This window comes from Taudactylus pleione, unplaced genomic scaffold (genome assembly GCF_031769625.1).
Source record: "Taudactylus pleione unplaced genomic scaffold, aTauple2 ptg000662l, whole genome shotgun sequence".
Lineage (NCBI taxonomy): Eukaryota > Metazoa > Chordata > Amphibia > Anura > Myobatrachidae > Taudactylus > Taudactylus pleione.
The window spans coordinates 2,802,400-2,828,195 of record NW_028285064.1 but is presented as its reverse complement, the minus strand read 5'-3'; the positions used below and the strand labels follow the sequence as shown (position 1 = coordinate 2,828,195).

The 25,796-nt window shown below is 46.7% G+C and overlaps 1 protein-coding gene across 6 annotated transcripts in view; it reads left to right on the top strand.

The window, feature by feature from the left end:
• ST3GAL3 (ST3 beta-galactoside alpha-2,3-sialyltransferase 3) overlaps positions 1-25,796 on the top strand; it is a 494,104-nt gene that overhangs the window by 404,908 nt on the left and 63,400 nt on the right. For all 6 annotated transcript variants that reach the window (XM_088455666.1, XM_088455665.1, XM_088455668.1 and 3 more), the window contains one exon: positions 21,835-21,929. In XM_088455666.1, coding sequence (XP_088311792.1) covers positions 21,835-21,929 — 95 coding nt within the window. The remainder of the gene's footprint in view (positions 1-21,834; positions 21,930-25,796) is intronic.

Below are 25,796 nucleotides of genomic sequence, written 5' to 3'. Positions count from 1 at the left end.
TATAGATACCAGTATAAATAACAATAGGAAGCTAGAAAAGATAACAGTATAGATACATTAGGAGGCTAGTATAGATACCAGTATAAATAACAATAGGAGGCTAGTATAGATACCAGTATAAATAACAATAGGACGCTAGAAAAGATAACAGTAAAGAAACATTAGGAGGCTAGTACAGATACCAGTATAAATAACAATAGGAAGCTAGAAAAGATAACAGTATAGAAACATTAGGAGGCTAGTATAGATACCAGTATAAATAACAATAGGAGGCTAGTATAGATACCAGTATAAATAACAATAGGAAGCTAAAAAAGATAACAGTATAGAAACATTAGGAGGCTAGTACAGATACCAGTATAATAACAATAGGGCTAGAAAAGATAACAGTATAGAAACATTAGGAGGCTAGTATAGATACCAGTATAAATAACAATAGGAGGCTAGTATAGATACCAGTATAAATAACAATAGGAAGCTAGAAAAGATAACAGTATAGATACATTAGGAGGCTAGTACAGATACCAGTATAAATAACAATAGGAGGCTAGTATAGATATCAGTATAAATAACAATAGGAGGCTAGTATAGATACCAGTATAAATAACAATAGCACGCTAGAAAAGATAACAGTATAGAAACATTAGGAGGCTAGTACAGATACCAGTATAATAACAATAGGAGGCTAGAAAAGATAACAGTATAGAAACATTGGGAGGCTAGTATAGATACCAGTATAAATAACAATAGGAAGCTAGTATAGATACCAGTATAAATAACAATAGGAAGCTAGAAAAGATAACAGTATAGAAACATTAGGAGGCTAGTACAGATACCAGTATAATAATAATAGGAGGCTAGAAAAGATAACAGTATAGAAACATTGGGAGGCTAGTATAGATACCAGTATAAATAACAATAGGAAGCTAGTATAGATACCAGTATAAATAACAATAGGAAGCTAGAAAAGATAATAGTATAGAAACATTAGGAGGCTAGTACAGATACCAGTATAATAACAATAGGAGGCTAGAAAAGATAACAGTATAGAAACATTGGGAGGCTAGTATAGATACCAGTATAAATAACAATAGGAAGCTAGTATAGATACCAGTATAAATAACAATAGGAAGCTAGAAAAGATAACAGTATAGATACATTAGGAGGCTAGTACAGATACCAGTATAAATAACAATAGGAGGCTAGTATAGATACCAGTATAAATAACAATAGGAAGCTAGTATAGATACCAGTATAAATAACAATAGGAAGCTAGAAAAGATAACAGTATAGATACATTAGGGGACTAGTATAGATACCAGTATAAATAACAATAGGAGGCTAGTATAGATACCAGTATAAATAACAATAGGAGGCTAGTATAGATACCAGTATAAATATCAATAGGAAGCTAGAAAAGATAACAGTATAGATATATTAGGAGGCTAGTATAGATACCAGTATAAATAACAATAGGAGGCTAGTATAGATACCAGTATAAATAACAATAGGAAGCTAGAAAAAATAACAATATAGAAACATTAGGAGGCTAGTATAGATACCAGTATAAATAACAATAGGACGCTAGAAAAGATAACAGTAAAGAAACATTAGGAGGCTAGTATAGATACCAGTATAAATAACAATAGGAAGCTAGAAAAGATAACAGTATAGAAATATTAGGAGGCTAGTATAGATACCAGTATAAATAACAATAGGAAGCTAGAAAAGATAACAGTATAGAAATATTAGGAGGCTAGTATAGATACCAGTATAAATAATAATAGGAAACTAGAAAAGATAACAGTATCTAAACATTAGGAGGCTAGTACAGATACCAGTATAAATAACAATAGGAGGCTAGTACAGATACCAGTATAAATAACAATAGGAGGCTAGTACAGATACCAGTATAAATAACAATAGGAGGCTAGTACAGATACCAGTATAAATAACAATAGGAAGCTAGAAAAGATAACAGTATAGAAACATTAGGAGGCTAGTATAGATACTAGTATAAATAACAATAGGAAGCTAGAAAAGATAACTGTATAGAAACATTAGGAGGCTAGTCTAGATACCAGTATAAATAACAATAGGAAGCTAGAAAAGATAACAGTATAGACACATTAGGAGGCTAGTATAGATATCAGTATAAATAACAATAGGAGGCTAGTATAGATACCAGTATAAATAACAATAGGAAGCTAGAAAAGATAACAGTATAGACACATTAGGAGGCTAGTACAGATACCAGAATGGACAAAATCGGAGGCTAGTATAGAAACTAGTATGGAAACAATAGGAGGCTAGTACAGATACCACTATGGAAAAATAGGAGGCTAGTATAGATACCGGTATGGAAAAAATAGGAGGCTAGTATAGAAACCAGTATGGAAACTATAGGAGGCTAGTATAGATACCAGTATGGAAACAATAGGAGGCTAGTACAGATTCCAGTATGGAAAAAATAGGAGGCTAGTACAGATACCACCATGGAAAAATAGGAGGCTAGTATAGATACCGGTATGGAAAAAATAGAAGGCTGGTATAGAAACCAGTATGGAAACAATAGGAGGCTAATACAGATACCATTATGGAAAAAAATAGGAGGCTAGTATAGATACCAGTATGGAAACAATAGGAAGCTAGTATAGAACCAGTATATATAACAGTGGGAGGCCAGTATTTCTTAGAGAGCGATCACATAGTATATGCAGACACTCACCAGCCTGTTTTAAGACGCCCACTTGTACACGTCATGTCCAGGAAGTGTATGCAACCATCGGTACATCGGGTAACATCGGATGCTATCACAGCGCTTGAGGCTGATCTTACCCTGCCACAAGCACTGCGAGCACTTCAGTGTAAAAACCAGCCAGGTGACGTGTACTATGATGCTGTCCTATAGTTATACACACACCTCTAAAACGCAGTTGAGATGCTCAGGCACGCCTGCGTTTGCACCTCCACTCCCCCGTTTTTAATGGCCAGCCCCTGTTACCACCTACAAACGGCTTCTCTTGTCACTCACTCTGCTGGGCTGTCTATGCGCAGCGAGCGAACGCATTATGAACTTTTGCTAAGGTATGCGCACTGCGATGCACGCGCACAATGCATACACAATGCATACCATCGGCAGCAGCGAGAGTATGCATCTTAGCGAGCGGGTCTGAATCAGACCCAAAGTTCTGAGGTCAGGGAGGTTTGTACATTAGCTGATATGAACTTTTATCTGTCAGACCAGATGACTGCAAAGTAACAGTTCTCTGCACATCCTGCTATGCAAATATTGGGCCTAACTTAGAGGTGCAGTAGCAAATAATCGGTCAACTGCGCAAACGTCACCACTGCATCCATCTCTGAATGAGGCCAATTATGTTCTATTAGCTTTCAGGGCTGCAAGTGGAACTTCTACATACTGTATATATTTGTGAGTACTCAGTAGATCTTTTTGTGGAAGGGCACTTGGGGCTGATTCTGAGTTGGACGAAGACACAGGTGCGGTCCAACTCGACGGACCATCGAAAACGTGCACCTGCCCTATGGCAGCCTGAATATGGCCATCCCCCCCAGACTCCTATTGGCTGATGGGGCAGTGGGTGCGCTGACGCAGGGCCAGTTCTGCATAAGCGTAGATCGGGGCCTGCGCCTACACCCCACCATCGGGATTGCTTACATCTCTGAATGAGGCCCCTTGTCTTTTAGATTTAGTGATCCATGTAAAAAAATGTTTCTTTGACTGCGTTAAACTGACCTTTTAGGTTAAAGCACCCTATGGTGGACTGTGCTGCTCAGTACATAAAGGGTTAATGCAAGTGACCTCTGAGGCACGAGGCTTTTTGTTTCATATTGGCTTCTGGTAAATGTAAATCTTTACAGTAAAGGAGGGAGGAAGGGGGGGGATATTGCGCGTCCTTAGCAGGAAAAAATCCGCCCCATTGAAATTAGCCTGGTGATAATGGTTGGATTAAGCTGCGAGTATCAACAAAATCAGTGGGAATTAGTAACACTAATGTCAGAGAGGCTGAAGATTCATCCAGACTACTTTTATGTCTCTCCCTCATGTTCCTCCTAGTTACAGCAGATTTATCTACTTATTAATAACATGAGCAGTGGAGGACAGACACATAAACAGTGACTCACATTCAGACACACCAACACACAGACACACTCAGACACATATACACACACACTGACACATTGGCCCTCATTCAGAGCCATACGCTCTGAGCAGAGCGCACGCTCTGAATGAGGGCCGCCCTCCATAATTATGGAGCGTCCTCCTGGACGCTCGTATAGCTGTGGGTCACCACCCGCAGCCTATACGAGCGTGCAGTTTGATGGCCGCGATGGTCTTGACCATCACAACCATCGCCACTGCGAGCCGGAGCCTGCGGTTGAGTTTTTCAACCGCAAGGCCCGGAGTGATTTTGGCTCTATCAGAGCCAAAATCACTCCCACTGACATCACTAGTGATGTCAGTGGGCCGGCTTCTGACGGGAGGCGTTCCCTTGGGAACGCACCCGTCAGGGAGGCATGCCCCCGGCACGCCCACCAAAGGGGGCGTGCTGTCAATCAACATCGACAGCACGCCCCCTTTGATCAGACACAACGAGCGAAGGAAAGTCCTTCGCTCGTCGCGTCTGGCGCATGCGCACGACGGTGCTCCCGCCGTCGTGCGCATGCGCAGTGCACAACATCGACCCACTTGCGAGCGGACAGCCGCTTGCGAGTGGGTCTGAATCAGGCCCATTGTTGTCACATACACACACACACACACATACAATATTACACTATTCCAAACACAGAGGGCCTGATTCAGAGATTTACGCTAATGCAAACGCAACGGCATTCTCTCACAGATCGCAGTATGCAAATGCCTTCCAAAGCACAGCCCAGCATATCTGTCGACGACGTACAACAGCGCTAACATCGACACACATCGGCCAGTCACGCAGCATGTTAAGTCAAGTCAGACCGACGGCAAATACATGCAGCTCTCCTGACACGCAGTAAAGGAGATAGTAATGGTTAATTTATGCATGCCCGCGAAACGGTGTTTAAATGGTCCGAGGCGCCTGCATTTTTCTAACCACCCCCTGTTACCACCCCCAAACGCTGGCTGCCTGTCACTCACTTTGCAAATGGTTCGCCTGTTCGAGCGTATTCGTAATGCAACCTCTGCGTAGATATCGGCTGCATCAGGCACACACTGAATAAAGCAAGCACACAGCAAATTAATGTAGCAAATAAAGTGAGTTTTCTATTTCTCATTCTGGCCAAAACCCTAGCGATAGCGCTGTAGGAGTACCTATCTTTTATATAATGCCCGAAGGCGTGTGTCTAGAAAACCAGTTAGAGGAGACCTTTATAATATACTGTACGGCTTAGATAATCTTTAATGTTATTATAAGAGGTCACTAATTGAATGCCGACAGGTGGGTTGGGTACAGAATGCCAGCACTCGGTGTCTGACTGTCAGAATCCCAACGCCGGTATTCCGATAGCATTAGGATACCAACACCTATCAGTCGGTATCCTAACCCTCCCCCTCTCCAGTTCCTACCCCTAACCCTCCTTCCCCAGTGCCTAAACTGATCCCTCCCTAGTACCTAAACCTATCCTTCCCCTCCCCTCTTAGTGCCTAACCCTCCCCCCTTAGTGCCCAACCCTCCCCCTAGTGCCTAACCCTCTCCCTAGTGCCTAACCCCTAACTCTCCCCCTAGTGCCTAACACTCCCCCAGTGCCTAACCCTCCCCCTAGTGCCTAAACATCCCCCTAGTGCCTAACCCCTAATCCCCCCTAGTGCCTAACCCTCCCCGTAGTGCCTATCCGCTAACCCTCCCCTAGTGCCTAACCCTCACCCTAGTGCCTAACCACCAAACCCTCCCCCTAGTGCCTATCCCCTAACCCTGCCCTAGTGCCTAACCCTCCCCCTAGTGCCTAGCTCCTAACCGTCCCCCTAGTGCCTAACCCTCCCTCTAGTGCCTAACCCCTAACCCTCCCCCTAGTGCCTAACCCTCCCCGTAGTGCCTATCCCCTAACCCTCCCGTAGTGCCTAACTCGCCCCCTAGTGCCTAACCCTCCCTGTAGTGCCTATCCCCTAACCCTCCCCTAGTGCCTAACCCTCCCCCTAGTGCCCAACTCCTAACCCTCCCCTAGTGCCTAACCCTCCCCCTAGTGCCTAGCCACTAACCCTCCTCCTATCCCCCAACCCTTCCCCTATTGCCTATCCCCTAACCCTCCCCTAGTGCCTAACTCCTAACCCTCCAACCTAACCCCACTACTTACCTTCAGGATCCCGGCGCCAGGATTCTGACAGGTGTCAGGTCGGTATTATGTTCGCATCCCTGACTGGTGTACTATGTAATTAGAGTTATATATTTTCACACATGCTCTGTATTTATACCCATATCAACAGCAACTTGTGAATATTGGATTCTTGTTGATTGAAGTAATTTAGTATGGGTATTTATTTATATTTATTTACGTTTCCATAGAGCCAATTCTTTATTTGAAATTAATACATCAAAATTAATTTCTTTTGTTGGACCAATCCTGTGGTCTATCGCGTTTTTTTGAGTTTTTACTGTAGTACTATTCTCCATGGTGCACCTCCAACCAGATATTTAATTTTCAAGAGGTTTTCCTATGTATCCAGGTTGTATTGGTTGGTTTCTGATAAACACATATATAATTTTCCTGTGCATATTCCAACATCTCTCCCCTGTGTGTGTCTAGCACAGCCTCAGTAGAGAGCAGCAGGGAGGATCCGTCCCCTCCCCTCACAGCTCTCACTGGCTGCCCAGACACTACAGCATCTCCTCTCCACCGGCAGCTAACCGGCCCACGTGCTAACAGGATAGACACCATACAGCCGTCCCACCCCGCTGGAGGTCCCATGGCTTTAATGACTGCTTTTAATGTTGTCTAAGTATTAATAACTTTACAGGAATCTAGGGTGATTGCTGATGAGGTCATAAATCCAAAAACAGGTGAAATAACAACTCTGAGAAACTACATGTGAGCTAAGTCTTCTTATTGTAGATTCTGACATTTGTGGTTTAGGAAGTATGCAAAATCTCTAAACTTGTGCAATATTCTTTGATAAATGTAACCACTAATCCTCAACCAGATTCCTTCAAATGTAATAAACCGTTCCATTCATTTAAGCTTTCAGCAATATGACAAACAATTGGAGGAAGATTAGCTACAAATCCCCTTTGATGAATGTTCCTCCCCCACGAGAGTCCTGCCGAAGTGAGAAACCATGATTTAAAATAAAAGCAATCTCGTTTTATACAACCCCAATTAGCGCCCAGAGATACTGTATGTGCATCGATGCTTGTTATACCACGACTAGAGGCGGTAGAGGTATCTGCGTGGGGCACCGATGATGCTTTCATCCAGAACCGGTAAATCTCTTCAGCTTAGGTCCCTCTCGTTCAGCATCCTAGTTATTTAGTCCTCTGCCAGGAAACCCATGTCTTGCAGTCTTGTCCCAGTGACTTGCTTTATTCTTTGTGTATAGAGAGAAAATCCCAGGATGAAAGTAATAAAAGTACCATGTAATGAGAGGAAAAATAAACGTTCCCCGTCAGCCATTGTTCTACCCCCAGCCTCAGGAGTCTCCAGGGAGGAGAATAGATTGTGATCCGGGAGGGAGATATTCCTACAGCACCTGTGGTATCCCCCTTTTATTCCTTCACCAGCCCATGACGTGCTGATGTGATATATTTAATGGCAGGATAAAGATCTTGGAGTGAAACCCAACCAGCCTTACAGGCCTGAGAAAGCACTGTCAGCTACAAGCTAAACAGAGGAATAATGCTGCGGGGAGAGCCGTAGAAATGCCTTATTGGGGAAATCAGCCCAACTTCAAGACCTGAAGGATCAGGGTTATAGTGTAAATTACGATGGAGGTCCTGAGACACGTTATGTGGCAAAATTATTTTGCATAGGAGTGCAGTGAAGTGCATGGGTCAAACATTATCTGACACAGAGAACCGGGTTATTTATGTCTGAATATTTGTGTTTATTAATAGGAGTTGGGACTGACACGTTTAAACTCATATATGTGGAGGACATTGTAAATATCTATTTTTTGGGTTCAGAATATTTTGTTACCATTCGTAATGTTGACACAAGAATGTCGACTCGACTGTCATGATGACATTGACTACATCGACATACATCATGTCGACACTGATGAAATGCTGTCATGATTAGAATGTCGACAAAACGTTACTGGTGGTCCAGAGGTTACTTACCTTATTCGGTGGGTTTAGCAGCTCCAGCTGTGTTGTGATAATGACTTCCCTCCCCCTAGTGCCTGACAATAACCCTCCCCTCCAACAGCCTAACCCTCCCCTCCCACAGCCTAACCCTCCCCTCCCACAGCCTAACCCTCCCCTCCAACAGCCTAACCCTCCCCTCCCACAGCCTAACCCTCCCCTCCCACAGCCTAACCCTAACCTCCCCTCCCACAGCCTAACCCTCCCCTCCCACAGCCTAACCCTCCCCTCCAACAGCCTAATCCTAACCCTCCCCTCCAACAGTCTAACCCTAACCCTCCCCTCCCACAGCATAACTCTCCCCTCCAACAGCCTAACCCTAACCCTCCCGTCCCACAGCATAACTCTCCCCTCCCACAGCCTAACCCTCCCCTCCAACAGCCTAAACCTAACCCTCCCACAGCCTAACCCTCCCCTCCAACAGCCTAACCCTCCCCTCCAACAGCCTAAACCTAACCCTCTCACAGCCTAACCCTCCCCTCCAAAAGCCTAACCCTAACCCTCCCACAGTCTAACCCTCCCCTCCAACAGCATAACCCTAACCCTCCCCTCCAACAGCCTAACCCTAACCTTCCCCTCCAACAGCCTAACCCTAACCCTCCCCTCCAACAGCCTAACCTTAACCCTCCCCTCCAGCAGCCTAACCCTAACCCTCCCCTCCAACAGCCTAACCCTCCCCTCCAACAGCATAACCCTAACCCTCCCCTCCAACAGCCTAACCATCCCCTCCAACAGCCTAGCCCTCCCCTCCCACAGCCTAACCCTAACCCTCCCCTCCAACAGCCTAACCCTCCCCTCCAACAGCCTAACCCTCCCGCAGCCTAACCCTAACCCTCCCTTCCAACAGCCTAACCCTCCCCTCCAACAGCCTAACCCTAACCCTCCCCTCCAGCAGCCTAACCCTAACCCTACCCTCCAACAGCCTAACCCTCCCCTCCAACAGCCTAACCCTCTTCTCCCGCAGCCCTCTTTCGCCCCACAACCTAATCCTCTCCCCCTGCATCCTAACCCTTCCCCTAGTGTCTAACCCACCCCCTAGTGCCTAACTCTAACCCTCCCCACACACAGCCTAACCTTAACCCTCCACAGCCTAACTCTCCCCCTAGTACCTAACCCTAACCCTCCCCACACACAGCCTAACTCTTTTTCTAGTGCCTAAACCTCCCCTCTTCAGCCTAACCCTCGCCCTGCAGCCTAACCCTAACCATTCTGAGAATGTGAGCATTTCACATGTGAACATTCTGCGCATGTTGACATGTTCCATGTTGTCATTTCAAAAATGTTGACATCATAACTGTCGACATAATGATTGTCGACATTGTAAATGTCAACAGGATCACTGCATCCCCTACTTTCTATAGGTTAGATATCGCCTGACATGTACATTTTTTAGGTTTTATTTCTTTAGTGATTTGCCACATTGTTATTACTATTAGTTACCATGTGATAGCACTGTATAGTGCAGATGCAGACCCTGCAAGTTATGCTGTCCACGTTCTGTGATATCACTTTTTTGTTGCCTGACAATGACTGCAATGCTTGATAATAGTCCAATTGGACCACTATCGGACATGTCGGTATTACAGTCACAAGATGTAAGTGATCAGCCTGTGTTCCGTCATCACCTGCGTGCATAACACTCCCCAGGGGAGGCAGCAGTGATTCTACCACTTTGCCCCAGGGACCTAATGGTCAGAACTCCCTTACCTGTGACTCGCACCGAGTGGCATCATCGGCCAGGGAGTGGCCAGCTTAAGGAATGATAACAAACCACTTGTAATAGCTATAGATCTAGTAATAACTGTACACCTGAAATAGGTGCTCATAAAGGTAACATGTATACAAAGTAACACCTTTAGTGAAATTTACACACAACCTGGGTTTGTTTTAAATAATGAAGAATATCTTAAGGTGTGTACACACTAGGCGATCAGGAAAGACAGTACGATTACGACATCGTAATCGTACCGTCGTTCCTGATCCCCTGTAGTGTCTGCACTGAACGATCAGTCGATCAGTGCAGGCACTGTCCATCATTCCTGAACATGCCAATTTGTCGTTATCGGCAGATTGTGCTGCATGTTCAGGCGATGGACAATGTCGGAAACGACCAGCGGGAGTGCGCATCGCTGGTCGTTTCTGACAGAAAAGTGCACGATTTGTGCACGATTACTGAGCGATTGAACGATTACGATGTCGTAATTGTGCAGTCGCTCAGTAATATCACCCAGTGTGTACGCACCATTACTCTATAAACCTCCAGGATGGGGTTTCAGTTACCCCAAATGTGTCAAATAGAGTCCTCCTATTTGTTTTTCTTCTTTATATGTGGATCTGTGTGTGTAGAATGTTACAAGATCATGGTCTTCGCTTAATAACCCCAGATAAACCGGTACTTCAAAACCATGGTATTCCGCTTAAATCCTCAGGATAATGATACCCAAAACAGATAAAAAGCAGCAGTAGAGCAATACCTCTTAGAAACAAGTACATTTATTTGTACAATGCACTCACATTTTAAAAAAATCAACAGGTATATCTACCACTCATTGTTGGAAACTCCCCAGGAGTGTGAAGCTTGAAAGTCCATATTTCCTTGACGCGTTTCGAACCTTATAGGTTCTTCATCAGAACATGCTTCTGATGAAGAACCTATATATCTTTTAAACGCGTCAATCAGTTTACATACGTATAAGGACTCCGGGTGTGCTGGGGCGTTCTCCCATTGATCGTGAAAGAGAGGGGTGTCCGGGACCTATCTCCATTCATGTGACCGAACGAAATTCCATCCTGTCTAAGCTGAGGTCTGTTTCTAAGCTTCACACTCCTGGGGAGTTTCCACTAATGAGTGTATATAATTCTTCCATCTCTTCATAACGCTGCTGAGTGTAATATGTAAAGCTGTTACTTTGTGTCTCTCTCTTATATGTTAGTGACCATACACTTACATGAAGTTGTACTGTATGCACCTATAAAGAGATCTGGTGCTGGGCAGGAACGTGCAGCCAGTCCTGATTATTATGGCTGGAAGATGAAGTGGAGCTAGGAGCCTCTGCAGACACTTTATCAGCCCCAGCTTATTGCAGGACCCAGCGTACGTGCGTTATTCACTGACATAATGGTGCATTAACACTATATATATCCATCAGCAGCACAGTACACCAAGCCTAATGACCTCCAGCCAGTATCTGTCATAGAGATAAGCTGTGGCTGCACAGTGTGATGGACTAATTCCAGTACGTACACTATTCTATGCATATATCATGCAAGTGACATTACTCCATGTACAAGATCCAGCACGTATATACTTAGAACAGCGTACGTGGGATTTATTCCTTCGGTCATCATTTCCTATTGATGGATAATAAAATCCTGGCCTCTTCATAGCCCTGTGCTCTATATACAGATACGTTCTCACAGGGGGAGCTGGTAGACAGATCTAGTCAGTGATCTAGTCAGTCAATATCAGAAAGGTAGTGAAAAAGTGATGGGCGTTGCTGGGCGGTGGCTACTGGGGCATGCTAATATGGTGCGTTAAAGTGCGTAAGTATTAAAAATATGGGTGGAGGGTGTGCCCATTATAAAAATGCCCCTGATGGGAGTGTCGCAGGCGTGTTGATGCAAGCTGCTGCGTTCCAAGATGCACAGCCGCATGCATAGCAGGACGTGGAGAAACTGCACCTGCCATAGACCTGCTGCAAGTTTCGATGGTGCGACCGATGGTGGCGTATAAGGAAGCACCAATCTGTATTGCAGCGTACACAGGCGCTAAAAGTGGGCGTCTCAGTCCTTGCGGATGTACACCAGGGAAAGTGTTGGTAGCTGTACTTGCATAAACTTGCAGACGGGCGACCGCCGATAGACGCTGATGTGTGCGCAACTTCTGTAGCAAGTTGAACAGGTTTGATCATGTTCAAGCTCAAATGCTGCGTTGTATTTAGGTTTTCATTCAGAGCCATTCGCAAAAAGCGAGCGATTGCTCTGAATGAGGGCGGGCGTTTTATTTTTTTAGCCGGCCTCCTGGCCGCTCGCTAAGGTCACCCACAGCTTTTGCAAGCGGCCAGGTGATGGTCGCGACCATCGGGCTTGCGACGAGAAACTTATGGTAGGGTGTCGTCTGCCGCAAGCCCCAGTGAACTTCCTCCTCTAATAGAGCAGGAATCTCACTACTGACATCACAAACGGCAGGCGTTCCTACAGGAACGCCCCCGTTTGTCCAGCCACCCCCCCTCCCCGCCTACACAATTTCTCAGTCGCTCCGGGGCTTGCGCACGCGCGCGGCACATGCGCAGTGCCCCACCATCGACCCGATTGCTAGCGCATAGTGCTTGTGAGCGGGTCTGAATGAGGGCCTTAGTACTTTCAGTGCATTATATCTTTCATAGGAATTAGAATGTCGGACTTACTACAGATGAGTGAACAATCCCTGTAGTGTGAGATGTAAACATCTCCTGAGTTTCCCTAAGGAAAATAAAATCTGATCTATTGCAACTGCTGAATAAAATAACAGTAATAGACCATCACACACATTGAGGTATTGCCAAAGCTCTTGGCTGAAACAAAACTGGAGGCGCGCAGTGAGCAGTGCCAAAAAGTCTCTTACACCGGAATATTTGGCTGTGTTCGTTTTCTGGGAGAATATTTTGTATCATACACAGATGTCCAGAATTAGGTACAAACATCGCATCTGTGGGTCTGGGAGAATAGTAATTTGGAGGTTTGACTTTCATATAATTTATTTTCATATGGCTTTTTATATTCGTCTCTCCAGTGACAGGACTGGAGCTGCTTTATAACTTGTGAGAAGAAATAAACACAATATATTGTGAGGAGATCTCTTCTTACTGGGTCCATGGTGAATCCCTTGTAAGGAAAACACTTGCAGAAATGAGAGGCAGCTTTTTATTACAGCCGAGAACACAGTATTGGCCCCATTTATAATCCGCAGAGATAGAAGATCAGATATGCTAAACTACATACTAGTGATAATGTCCGTAGCGGTACATGCCTGACCAGGATCATGTGTACGCAGTAGTCACTAAAAGCCAAGGGTTGCCTATTGTATGATCTGACTATGGGTGGTACTTGTAACTTCCACCTTCTAGTTAAGTACTGTTCTGCATAGGCCTACCTCCCAATAGGTATGGGGGGCATGGCCGCATTGTGTAGGGGGCATGTCCAAGTCATGGAGTGGGCGTGTCCACGCAGGTTGGACTAGCCTAGTAGGCTGCCCCTTACACCTCACTAGTTTTCTCCTACCACCCTTTCTATGGCCAATGGCAGTTGTGCTTGGCGCCTATGCAGAGCATTGTGAAAGGGTCATATTTCTCAATGCCAGGCAGATAGGGACTGCCCTTTCCCGATAGTGACCGCAGGACAAAGCCATCAAATAGGGACTGTCCTGCTGAAACTGGGACAGGTTGAGAGTTATGCAGGGGAAAGACTTTATCAGCGAGACCAGACAAATTTTTTTCTCAGTATGTACAGGCCTGTAAGAAATGTAGAGGTATATTTATAAAAGGTCAAAAAGCCCAATAACGATTAAAAACCTCATCCACCCCAACTCTACACTACCAAATAAAGCACCGTCATGCAAACAGCGCCCACTACACAATGAGGACCTCATTCAGAGTCTCTGGCTAGATGCGATCACTCGCCCCCAGCGTATGCAAATTTGACAAAGTGACGCCACGGGAAGTGATCGCTCGCCAAGGCATAAGCACGCCCACCATGTCTTCGCGAGCGGCCAGCGTATACCCAATCGCACAGGCAGAGCCGCCCACCAGCACACGTCATCTCCAGGAAGTGTATTAAAACATTGGTACATCGAGGACAATCGAAAGCGATCACAGTGCTTGTGGTTGCCTTACCCTACCGCAAGCACTGCGAGGACTTCAGTGTAAAAAACAGGCAAGTGACGTGTACTATGACGCTGCCTGTTAATTATGCACGCCTCTAAAACAGCGTTGAAACACTCAGGCACGCCTGCGTTCGCACCTCCACTCCCCCGCTATTAGTGTCCTGCCCCTGTTACCACCCACAAACTGCCTCTCCTGTCACTCATTTCACTGGGCTGTCTTTGCTGGGCGAGCGAGCGGGCTGCGATCACACAGAGTAGTTCAAGCACGCGCAGAACGAAGCGTGCGCATGCGCGTTCACAAACCATCGGGCCGCTTGCGAGCGCACAGCTCTAGCGAGAGACTCTGAATGAGGTCCTGAGCCCAATGGTTTATCTGCCCTAAGAATGTTCTTATCTCTGTGTACTGGAGTTACTTCCCCACATGTTGTTGCTTGGGGTGCGCTGGCTGCATTCATTGTTATTTTACCAAGGTAAAAAACAGTGTTAGCAAATTCTGGACTAAGGGCCTGATTCAGTAAGGATTGCAACTGCAATAACGATTACACACGCAGTCTCACTGCGAAGATATGCTAATCCTCTGCGATCGCTATGCCATTGCAGCACAACATAAGGACACCCACCCAGTGGTGTCCCTCCCCATGGTGTCACCTGGTGCGGGGAGCGAGGCAGTGCGCGCAGCGAAGTCAAGCGTCACCAAAAAGGGGCGTGGCCACACAGGAAGGGGCATGGTCTCATGCCACAGACCCTTGTGTTCTGTGCTTATCACTGGGGAAAGGGGGTGGCGGAAGGGTGGACAGCCCTGTGTGCAGTGCCGGTTCTCTCACAGAATCAGGAGCCGAGTGCTACACTTAATGCTACACTGCTAATGGGCTGATTTAGAGTTGACCACCAGTCAGTTTCCCAGCTGGATCTTTCTCAGTCTCCTCGGTCAGGTTCTGGTGCAGTGCGGGTGCAAGTACAGCTGATTTGCATTCATCTTCGCATTGGCCACTAAGGGGCTGGCTCTGAGTCACATGGATCTGTTTTCAAGGATACAAACGGCGAGTTTTTGCGTACAGCGCCTGCGCAGAAGTGACTTTAAACATTTTTGAATATGACCATCCTATGCGGACGCAATTTTGCCGGATAGGGCATTGTGGGTATGAAGCTGGGGGGCTGGCACAGCGATCACATGGTACCACCCTGACTTGTGGGAGTGTCGTGTGCGTGCATCATGAGCTCCGTGCCTTTGTGAGTAGCGCGCACAGGGTAGGGAAGCCTGTTACTAATGACAGCTGCGGTAGTCGGCGAAAAAATCAGTGGACATCCCCAATTACAATTACTTACATTAGTTGAACGGATACTCACATTAGCAGAAAGCAGTAAAACAAGGTTCCGCGGCTGCCCACAACTATAGACACTATGCCTGCGACTCACAATCACCCGGTCAGTGCTCAGAGCGGAATATTTGAGCACAGGGCTGAGCTTCCCATCAGATGTCCGGAGGTTACGCTACTATCTCTTTTTTTTTACTTATTTGTCATTTCCGCGCCATGGGCCAAACTTTGGAGATGTAAATATCTGAACTTTGTGTCCAATGCGCTTATAAACGGGGCGAGGACGACATTTCATCATGTTATTTTATTTGGGTACCTGGGACAATAGAAGAAAGGGTGGTTTTTACTCTCAGGCGTTACAGAAGTCACAGCACAGATTTGCATGTTTGTAGATGAAGGGACAGAAAAGGTCCCTGTAACACATTTCCATACGAGCAAATGAGCTCATTTACCTGCCTCGTGCACCCATAGGTGCTCGCCTACCTTTGTGGTTTGTGCTTTTGTTGGATTGTACATGATGGTAATAGTAATAGAAGACAGCGTATTGTCTGTGGCATAATGCAGTAATTGTTAGGGACTACTTGCCGTGGAGTAGGGAATCTATACTGAAATAGCTATTCTTGCTGCTAGTTACACAGTGGGGAAGAGGGTAAAAGCCGGAAACATAGTAAATGCATTGAAAAAGCCGGAAATCCAAAGTAAATGTATTAGAAAAGCTGGAAATCCAGAGTAAATGTATTACAAAAGCCGGAAATCCAGAGTAAATGTATTACAAAAGCCGGAAATCCAGAGTAAATGTATTAGAAAAGCCGGAAATCATAGTAAATGTATTAGAAAAGCTGGAAAGCCATAGTAAATGTATGATTGCCGGCTTTTTCAATGCATGTACTGTAATATGATTTCCGGCTTTTCTAATACATTTGCTATGATTTCCGGCTTTTCTCATACATTTACTATGGATTTCCGGCTTTTTCAATACACTTACAATGATTTCCGGCTTTTGTAATACACTTTACATTGTTTCCGGCTTTTTCAATGCAGTTACTATGTTTCCGGCTTTTACCCACACCCACACAGTGGTGTATCTGTCAGTCACAGAGTATTTGCATTTCCTAAAATTCCAATATAAACAGGTATATTTCACCATGCTGCCCTGTGGGCCGATACTCTGTGCAACTATGTGCTAATGCAGGCCTGGCCAACCTCTGGCTCTCCAGCTGTTGTGAAACTACAACTCCCAGCATGCTTTATCCACTGATAGGTGGGAGGGTATGCTTGGACTTGTAGTTTCACAACAGCTGGGGAGCCACAGATTGGCCAGGCCTGAGCTAGTGCATGTATCAGCCCTTCCCCTGGTGTACCGCTGTGTGCCTGGATGCCTAAGGGCTGGGATGCCAACTCTGAGCGTCTTCAGTCACAACCATTGGAAGCACCATAGGACTAGCCCCAGCCCCATGCTCGGTGCAGAATCTATGTCAGAGTATGGCCTAGATTGTATACATCTGAGGGCCTGATTCAGGAAGGGACGTACCGGAGAGAACGCACGCACTCAGCCGATGTTTTTGCACTACGCATGCATATTGTGGGTGGTGACGGGGGGGGAGGGGTGTTCGGGCAAACGCAGGGGTGCCAGTGCGTTGGAACGCACTGGCATAAATTAGCCATTGCTGTGAGGCACGCAGCCGGGCGTCTCTCTGCGTGCAGGAATCTCTCAACTCCTGCGGCAGAGTCAGCTCAACCACTAGTGTGCATCTGGGTTCGATGGTTCATGGGGTGACCGATGCTTCCGCTAACTTGCGGGCTACTCAGCCTGTACGTAGAGAGGGGTGGGCGGAATTGACGTTTGATGGGTGTATGTAACTTTGCGCTGTGATTACCGTGCGTATGCATGATTAGCATATACACGCACGCACTGGGTGCGTTGCTTGCTGAATCAGGTCCTGACTCCGGAACCACTCCTGCTACAGACCCGCAACACTCACATAGGAAGTAATATCTCTGTGTGCCTGCATAGCCAGCCACCTCGCCGCCACCGCCCAGGAAAATGCCCGATACATTCCAGAACGTGCTGCTCAATCAGTCCTGCAACTCTGTGCGCGCACACTGTGGGACGCATGCATCGTGCAACTTCTACAGCATTTAGGCACATGTGAAGTAATGACAAATTAGGCCTTGTATCTGACTGAGTATGTCCACCTTAGTGTGCAAGCTGCTTACTGAAGCTCTCTTTAGTCACGCTCTTATGCTGGGTACACACTAGAGGATATGCAGACGCCGGATCGGACGACATATCGTCCACATCATCCAGTGTGTACAGACTATGGGCCTGATTCAGAGCCGGACGCTCTGACCAGAGCGCTCGCTCTGAATCAGGGCCCTCCTACCTAAAATTGGAGCGGCCTCCTGGCCGCTCGCATAGCTGTGGGTGACCACCCACAGCTTATGCGAGCGGCCAAAAAGATGGTCGCGATGGTCAAGACCATCGCGACCATCGGGCTTGCGACGAGACCCTGCGGTAGGGTCTCGCTGCCGCAAGCCCTGGAGTGCTTTTGGCTCTCTCAGAGCCAAAAGCACTCCTACTGACATCACTAGTGATGTCAGTGGGGCCGGCCCCAGACGGTAGGCGTTCCCATGGGAACGCCTCCGTCTGGGCAGCAACGCCCCTGGCACACCCACCAAAGGGGGCGTGCTGTCACTCACCATCGACAGCATGCCCCCTTTGGTGCGAGACCCTTAGCGACAGCTTGGCTGTCGCTATGTGGGTCTCGCGCATGCGCACGACGGAGCTCCTATGGCACCATCGACCCGCTTGCGAGCGCTCAGCGCTCGCGAGTGGGTCTGAATCAGGCCCAATGTCACTGACGATGCTATGCGCGCTCCCGCGCATCGTCAGCTACATTACCCGTCGACCTGCATGGAGGTCCGAATAGGTGACACGTCAGTGAGGGCCATGGCCCCCACCGTCACAATGTCGCTCCCGACATCGGCAAGTGTGTATGCACTGTTGCACGACAGATCGGCAGAGTACACATCATTAAATGTGTGTGCCTTAGGCTGGGTAAGTTGGCCAGAGACATAGAGGTATATTTTTAGAGTTTTTAGAAGTGGAGATGTTGCCCATAGCAGCCAATCAGATTCTACTGAATATTTAACTAGAACCTTCTAGAAGATAATAGCTAGAATCTGATTGGTTGCTATGGGCAACATCTTCACTTTAGTAAATATACCCCATAGGCTAGAATTCAGGACCTCACCAGCCTTGCCTGGCCATGCAGTGTTGTGACATTTAGATTAGACGCAAATAGATAGCTTTAGGGGTAAATGTAATAGCCTGTGAGTTGCAGGCGGCCACAAGATTTTGTAAATTTAGACGCTAGATTTAGAGCGCCAATTTTTCAAAAGACAAAAACAAGTTGGTTTTGCCTTTTATTAAATGTCTGCTTTAAATCTAGCACTCAATCACCGAAATCTAACAGCTCCCATAAACTCGCAGGCAGGGGCGTATCTATAACGGGTGCAGGGTGTGCAGTGCACATGGGCCCCTGGGTCCACGCCCATATTTTGTAATACTCACCTCCCCGATGTCCCATGTTGGCTGTCGCAGCACAGTAGACTCTGGGCACAGACGGTCGACGGGGAGAGAAGAGGGGGCCTCGGCCGGGGGAATGCACTCGGGCCCCCACCTCTCTTAATACGCCCCGGCTCGCAGGCTTACATTTACACCTAACGGTATTAGATTAGATTATATAGGTGCCTATTTGAGACCTACCTCCAGCTAAAACATCAATACTCACAGCAGAAAGGCACATTTGATGATCAGGGCTACTTATTAAACCCCTTATGCATATTGTTGTCACATAGGACTCTATTGGGGCGGTGATATTACCCAATTCATCTACATCCAACAAAAAAAGTTTTTTGTAGCTTCTCCCTGGCAACTAATCTTTATATTCCAGAGAAATTGAGCTTTACCAACTGCGCACCCACAGACTTTAGATGTGCATGGGGACCATTGCAAGGCATTTACAGCCTATCAGGCCCGGCACAGGAAGGGCTCCCACAGACAATCACACATCAGTAAGACTGACAGGAAGGCTCATGGGAGAAAGATAGCAGCTTATACTCTAAAATAACCCCTGAGAGCAGTGATAGTCATGTGCCTTTATATTATACTGTCATAGTGTCACTAGTCAGCTGAAAAGTAAAATAATAAAAGGTTATTCTGCATTTTAAATACACTTCTTACTCATACTTGCCAACTCTCCCTCATTGTCAGGGAGACTCCCTGAAATAGCAGCAATCTCCCTGTCTCCCTGAAGAGTCTACCAATCTCCCTCATTTCATCCTTACCCCCATTATGAAGCTGTTATATAAAAGAAAAAACAGAGATATATACATTCAAATGGGATCATTAGTATAATTTCCCTGCATTGGTTATAATTATAAGGCACAATGATCCCTATGGCTACATGTATTTTCTGAGAAGTATCAGCGTATTTTCATCAACAAGTAGATCTTACTAACTGCTTTGGGGCTCATTTACATTTGGATGTAAATCAATTTTAAGACACGCCTCTCAGATGTAGCAGTACACGCCCACTTTACCGCCACGCTCATAGGTGCTGCTTTCACAATCTCCCTGAAATTCTTTTTCAAAAGTAGGCAAGTATGTTCTTACTATTGCCCCTTTCTCTGTGTCTGTCATTGTGCTCTGCTTCTCTAATCTAACGACGACGTTCATGTTACAAGCTCTATAATACCTAGATAAATAATGCAGTGTACCGGTCCCTTCGCTGCTGCCAAAATCAATGACATGGTGACAGATAATGTTTCTGTGATATTATAGTCCTTGTCCCAGGAGTAAAATCCAGTATAACAATAACATTTACTCATGAAGAGCACGTAATGCAGCTTCCCCGGACTAGCAGGAATGCCCCCCCGTAGCCGGACTCAGGAATAACTCTACATCTCATGTTTGTTATCCATAATGCGCCCTGCATCTGCCAGACAGATCTGCCTATTTATATGCATGTTGTTGAGATGGGGAGATGGATCCCCTGAGAGGGATTCACGTAGTTGCTGAGGCTTCTCTTTTGACCTCTAAGACTACGATAACACAGCGGGAGGGGGGCAGAGGTTGGGGACATCTGTCCAAACTGCGGTGACTTCCTCGTATGAAGTCATCTGTGAGACAAGTGTATAAGCCGGAGGATATTACATCTCTCCTAGGTATTGGGTGACCCGCAGAGCACGTACACAGAGTAACACAATACAGTAAAAGTGACTTGCACAAACATTACAGTGTGTTATTATCTAGCATTCCAAATAAACACGTAACACGAAACGTCAGACACTGTGTAAAGTCCAGCTTATTGGTGGCCAGTCGCACACAGCTCAGTATGCGGCTGCAAACAGCTCATAAAAATGCGCAGTATCCAATTTACGCATCTTTGCCTATCTCCATCTGATTCGCAGTCGGACAGCGATCTCGTCCATTTCTCTCCATCCTTGAGTTGGGCAATTTACGGTAGCAACCAGGCAGTAACTATGCGGATGCACGCACGTCTCGTGGGAGTGTCATAGGTCTGTACGCGGATTGCCATCCTATTTTGAGGCATGCGTATAACGAATTGGTGCCTGTTTCAGACACATCTCTTGAACCCAGCATGGGGCAGGTGTAAGTGCCAGTAGTAATGATGGTGGCCACAGCTGCGGGTGGGAAAACAGTGACTATTGGCATGAAGCCGGGCATATGCGAACATTAGCGCATGGTTCCAAACCTGTCTGCAGTGCCCCGTCCATTGATTTGCGGCTGATTTGTGCGCGGCTTAGAATCAGGCGCTGTGTGAGTATGTACAATGCACATTACATTAACTTTTCATTTCTCAAAGTGATGACTAAATGTGCCTACACACTTGGCGATGTGCTCACGATCCGACATCGTGTACGATTTCCCTTGAACTCTCCCCCGGCAGCTCCCCGGCAGTCCTGCACACTATTTGGTGTAAAAGGTGTCCAATGTGACAAACGATCTATCGTGCCTCCTTAATTTTTTCCAGTGCATCATGTCCCAGATTGGCAAATCTGCCCTACAGCACGGCAGATCTGAAGATGCGATGTACGAGCTGCGGGGACGCACATCGGCAACGTGATCGTGAGTGGACACTCACGATTTGGCCTTATTTTACACAATTTGTCATCACGATGCGTCGGCATCGGGCAAATCGTGTAAAATAACGATTAGTGTGTAGGCACCTTAAGAATCTAGAGACAATATGTAATGCAGAAGTTTTATATATGAGCTTGAACCCAACAGAACACATTATGTATGTTATACCTTTTGGATATCTTTGTGTTATAGGTTCTCAAGACCAGCACCTATGTTTCTTGACGATTCTTTCAGAAGATGGGGAAAGATCAAAGAATATGTTCCACCTTTTGGGATTAAAGGACAAGGTAAACCCCACGTTCTATGAAATGATTTGTTGCTTATTCTAGGTGTAATCAGTTGTTGTAGAGGAGTTGGGTCAGCAGACAACCAAATACTTATAAGTAACAGATACTTGAATTCTCACGCAGCAGCCACATTGCGGAGGCTACGTGGTGTCAGATACTTGCTCCCCTTATGTATTCAGGTGTTCAGAGGTGAATACAGTAATCTACTATTTTCCGTTTCCTTGTACAGTCATATTCTAAGGAGGAAATAATTTTTCCTGAGCAGCTAAACACTAACAACAACTAAAACGTCATCAGAAACAGAAACAGGCGTTACACATAATTAGGTTTAAATAGTAAAATCAGGTTTAAAATTTGTTTTCTACTACCCACAAAGTAAACCAGTAGATGAAGAGTAATATTGTCCCTTAGGCGTCCCCGATTGTGACATGTTACAGCTGTTATGTACCGATATGAACGTAGGAGTTGGTTTATTAGTTCTGTTGTGATCACTAAGGTAGATTATATATTAATATTCCGCTGTGAGCAAAGCTATTAGAGACTAGAGCGCTTGTTGCTTACACAGGTGCAGATTTCAGGTGCTGGGGTGTTAATATAAAGTGGAAACCCAGCACAATGTGACATGTGACGGGAATGACATTCATGTGGAGACAGCCTGAAGAGGTAATATGGGGATACACAGCCGCTAATAAGCAAGGAGGTGACAGTGTTGTTAGTTACCAAGTGACATTATAGAAATGGTAGGTAAGGATTTGGGTTGTATTGTTTGGTGGGCTGTATATGGAAGGATAATTGTGAGTTATTGTTAGATTATCAGAGAGACTATTAAGGTACATATCCACTACACGAGTGTAGAAGGCACAACATCGTAATCGTGCAATCGTTCATCATACTCTGCAGTGGATAATGGGGGTCATTCAGACCCGCTCGCTGGTGCAGGACGCTCGCAAGCGGGTCGATGTTCCCCCACTGCGCATGCGCACGACGGAGGGAGCTCCGTCGTGCACATGCGCGAGACCCGGCGAGCGACGGGCTCTCCATCGCTCCGGGTCTCGCACCAAAGGGGGCGTGCTGTCGATGTTGATTGACAGCACGCCCCCTTTGGTGGGCGTGCCTGCCAGACGGAGGCGTTCCCATGGGAACGCCTACCATCTGAAGCCGGCCCTACTGACATCACTAGTGATGTCAGTGGGAGTGATTTTGGCTCTGATAGAGCCAAAATCACTCCAGGGCTTGCGGCAGCAAGACCCTACCGCAGGGTCTCCGTCGCAAGCCCGATGGTCGCGATGGTCAAGACCATCACGACCATCATCATGGACGCTCGCATATGCTGTGGGTGGTCACCCACAGCTATGCGAGCGGCCAGGAGGCCGCTCCATTTTCATGGAGGAGGGCACTGATTCAGAGCGAGCGCTCTGGACAGAGCGTTCGGCTCTGAATCAGGCCCAATGTGCCAACACACTGAACGATATGCTGTTTAGTGCAGGCACCCACCCTTATCCCCGAACATGCACATGTTCAAGCACGCATCGCTGGTCGTTGGTGTCATATTCACTGCACGATTATTGAACGATTGAACGATAATGATGTCGTAATCGCTCATTTTTATCGTGTACTGGATATGCGCCAGTAGACAAATAAATGAGATTTGATGTACCGAGAAGCACTGGGCCTGATTCAGACCCAGACGCTAAGTCGCAAATGAACGCAATGGCAGGTAATCGCACGTTTGCGCATGCATATGCATCAATATGCGCATGCGCGAGTCACTCACTGCGCTCTGGAATTGTGCGCTCGTAGTACACAGACTGGATGCTAATTTGAGTGACAGTGCCGTTTGTGGGTGGTAACAGGGGAAGGTGCTTGTGAACGGTGAAGTGGATGTGCAAACGCAGGCGTGTCTGAGCGTCTAAACAGTGTTTTAGGGGTGTTCATAATTTGCAAAGAAGAGTCATTGTACACGTCACTTAGTTGTATTTCAGCCTGAAGTGATCACAGTGCTTGCGGCAAGTTGGGTCTACCTCAAACGCTATGTGCAGCTCCGATGGCTCTCGATGTTACTGATTAATCACACACTTCCTGGAGGTGACATGTGCTAAGTAAGAAAGGTGGGCGTCTTTATACTGGTGTGCGTTCGCTCTGCCGTCGCTCTAAGACATAGAGGCCGTCCTTCCACCAGATCACGGCATTTGCATACCCGGCCCCTTTTGGCTGTGTTCGTTCACGGCTTAGCGTCCGGGTCTGAATCAGGGCCACTGGGTTATTTTATAGTCAGAACTGCTCGCAAGATTGTGGTAGCAAAAAGCAACCACAAGAATTGCGAGCAGTTCATACGCTGGTCGATGTACTCGATTAATCTAATAAATAGCGGACATGACGTAGGATGCGAGCGGCCAGGGGGGCATAGTTTTCCAAAAAAACGACCGCAAGTTTGGTTCGCTCATTCAGACCTAGAGGCGTGAACAGACCGCAAAGAGCGAACGGTTCATTTGAATAGCCACCCCTATTTTCTGGACGAGCGAGCGCTAATTGCGTCCGGCTCTGAATCAGGCCCACTGTGTGCATGGTGTCAGGGAGTACAGAGGTACAGACATGGAGTAGTGTGAACAGTCTCTAGTGATTCAGTTTGTAATAAGATGGAAACGAAAAGACGATTTCTGTTTAATGATGACTGGAGAGAGAGTTATCCAGGGGAGGGGGGGAGAAGCGACTACAGGGGCAAATCCGCACAGCCTGGTCCTTATATTACATCTAACGTTTCTGGCTGCTTAGATATTGCAGATATTCTTCTATAAAGACACTTTTCCTTCCTGTGGACTTTCCTGTCCTCTCAGAATGTCAGGTTTATTTATCCAGAGGAAAAGTGACATCGGGAGTCCTATAACTTCTGCATGATCCAGATGTTCCTTCACCACTTGGTTGGGTTGTAGCATGAATGATTTAGCACATTTTCCGTCTGCAGAACGAACTCATCTGCAGGTTAAACCAACTACAAGCTTCCCCTTCTCCTGTCCTGTGCTACCTGATCTGCTGATCTCTGTGACATTGCTCCTCTTTCCTGGGGTCACCCTGGGTGAGCGGCATTTGTTTTCCTGCAGTGCATTCAGGCAGAACGCTCCACACAATCCCAGTGCTGCTGGTGGCCAGTCCTTGTGTGCAGACAGTGAAATATTAGGTGGTGAGGCCCTAATAGTTGTTGTCATTACAACTGATCTATGAAGGAGAGAGCTGGGACTTTCTATCTATACATGGGTCATAGGACCTCATTCAGACCCGCTCGCAAGGGGGTCGATGTTTAGGCCCTGCGCATGCATAGCGGCCTCACTGCGCGTGCGCAAGCCCCAGAGCAAGAGAGAAATTCTCTCGCTCCGGGGCTCGCTACCAACGGGGGGGCTGTCGATGTTGATCGACAGCTCGCCCCATTTAGCAGGCGGGGAGGGGGGGTGGTTTCACAAACAGAGGTGTTCTTTAAGGAACGCCTGCCGTTTTGTGGGCGGCCGCACTGAGATCAGCAGTGATGTCAGTGGGGAGCTCCCTGGTCAATCAGAGCAGGAAGCTCCCTGGGGCTTGCGGTTGCCGAGACCCAACCTCAAGGGTCTCGTCGCAAGCCCCGATGCAACCTGGTCGGTCGCTAAAGCTGTGGGTGGTAACCCACAGCTTAGCCAGTGCCAGATTAAGGACTACATGGGCCTGGAGCTGAAATTTATGAAGGGCCTATTGTGTGCTGCCACAGTGAGTTTGACCAGCATGGTGGGGGTGAGGTCGGCCGAAAGCAAATTGATTAAGTAAAGAGCATCACCTCCTGAGTACAAGTGGATGTGATGTGCCCCCATTGGATGCTCGTAGTCAACATTGTGGGCAATAAAC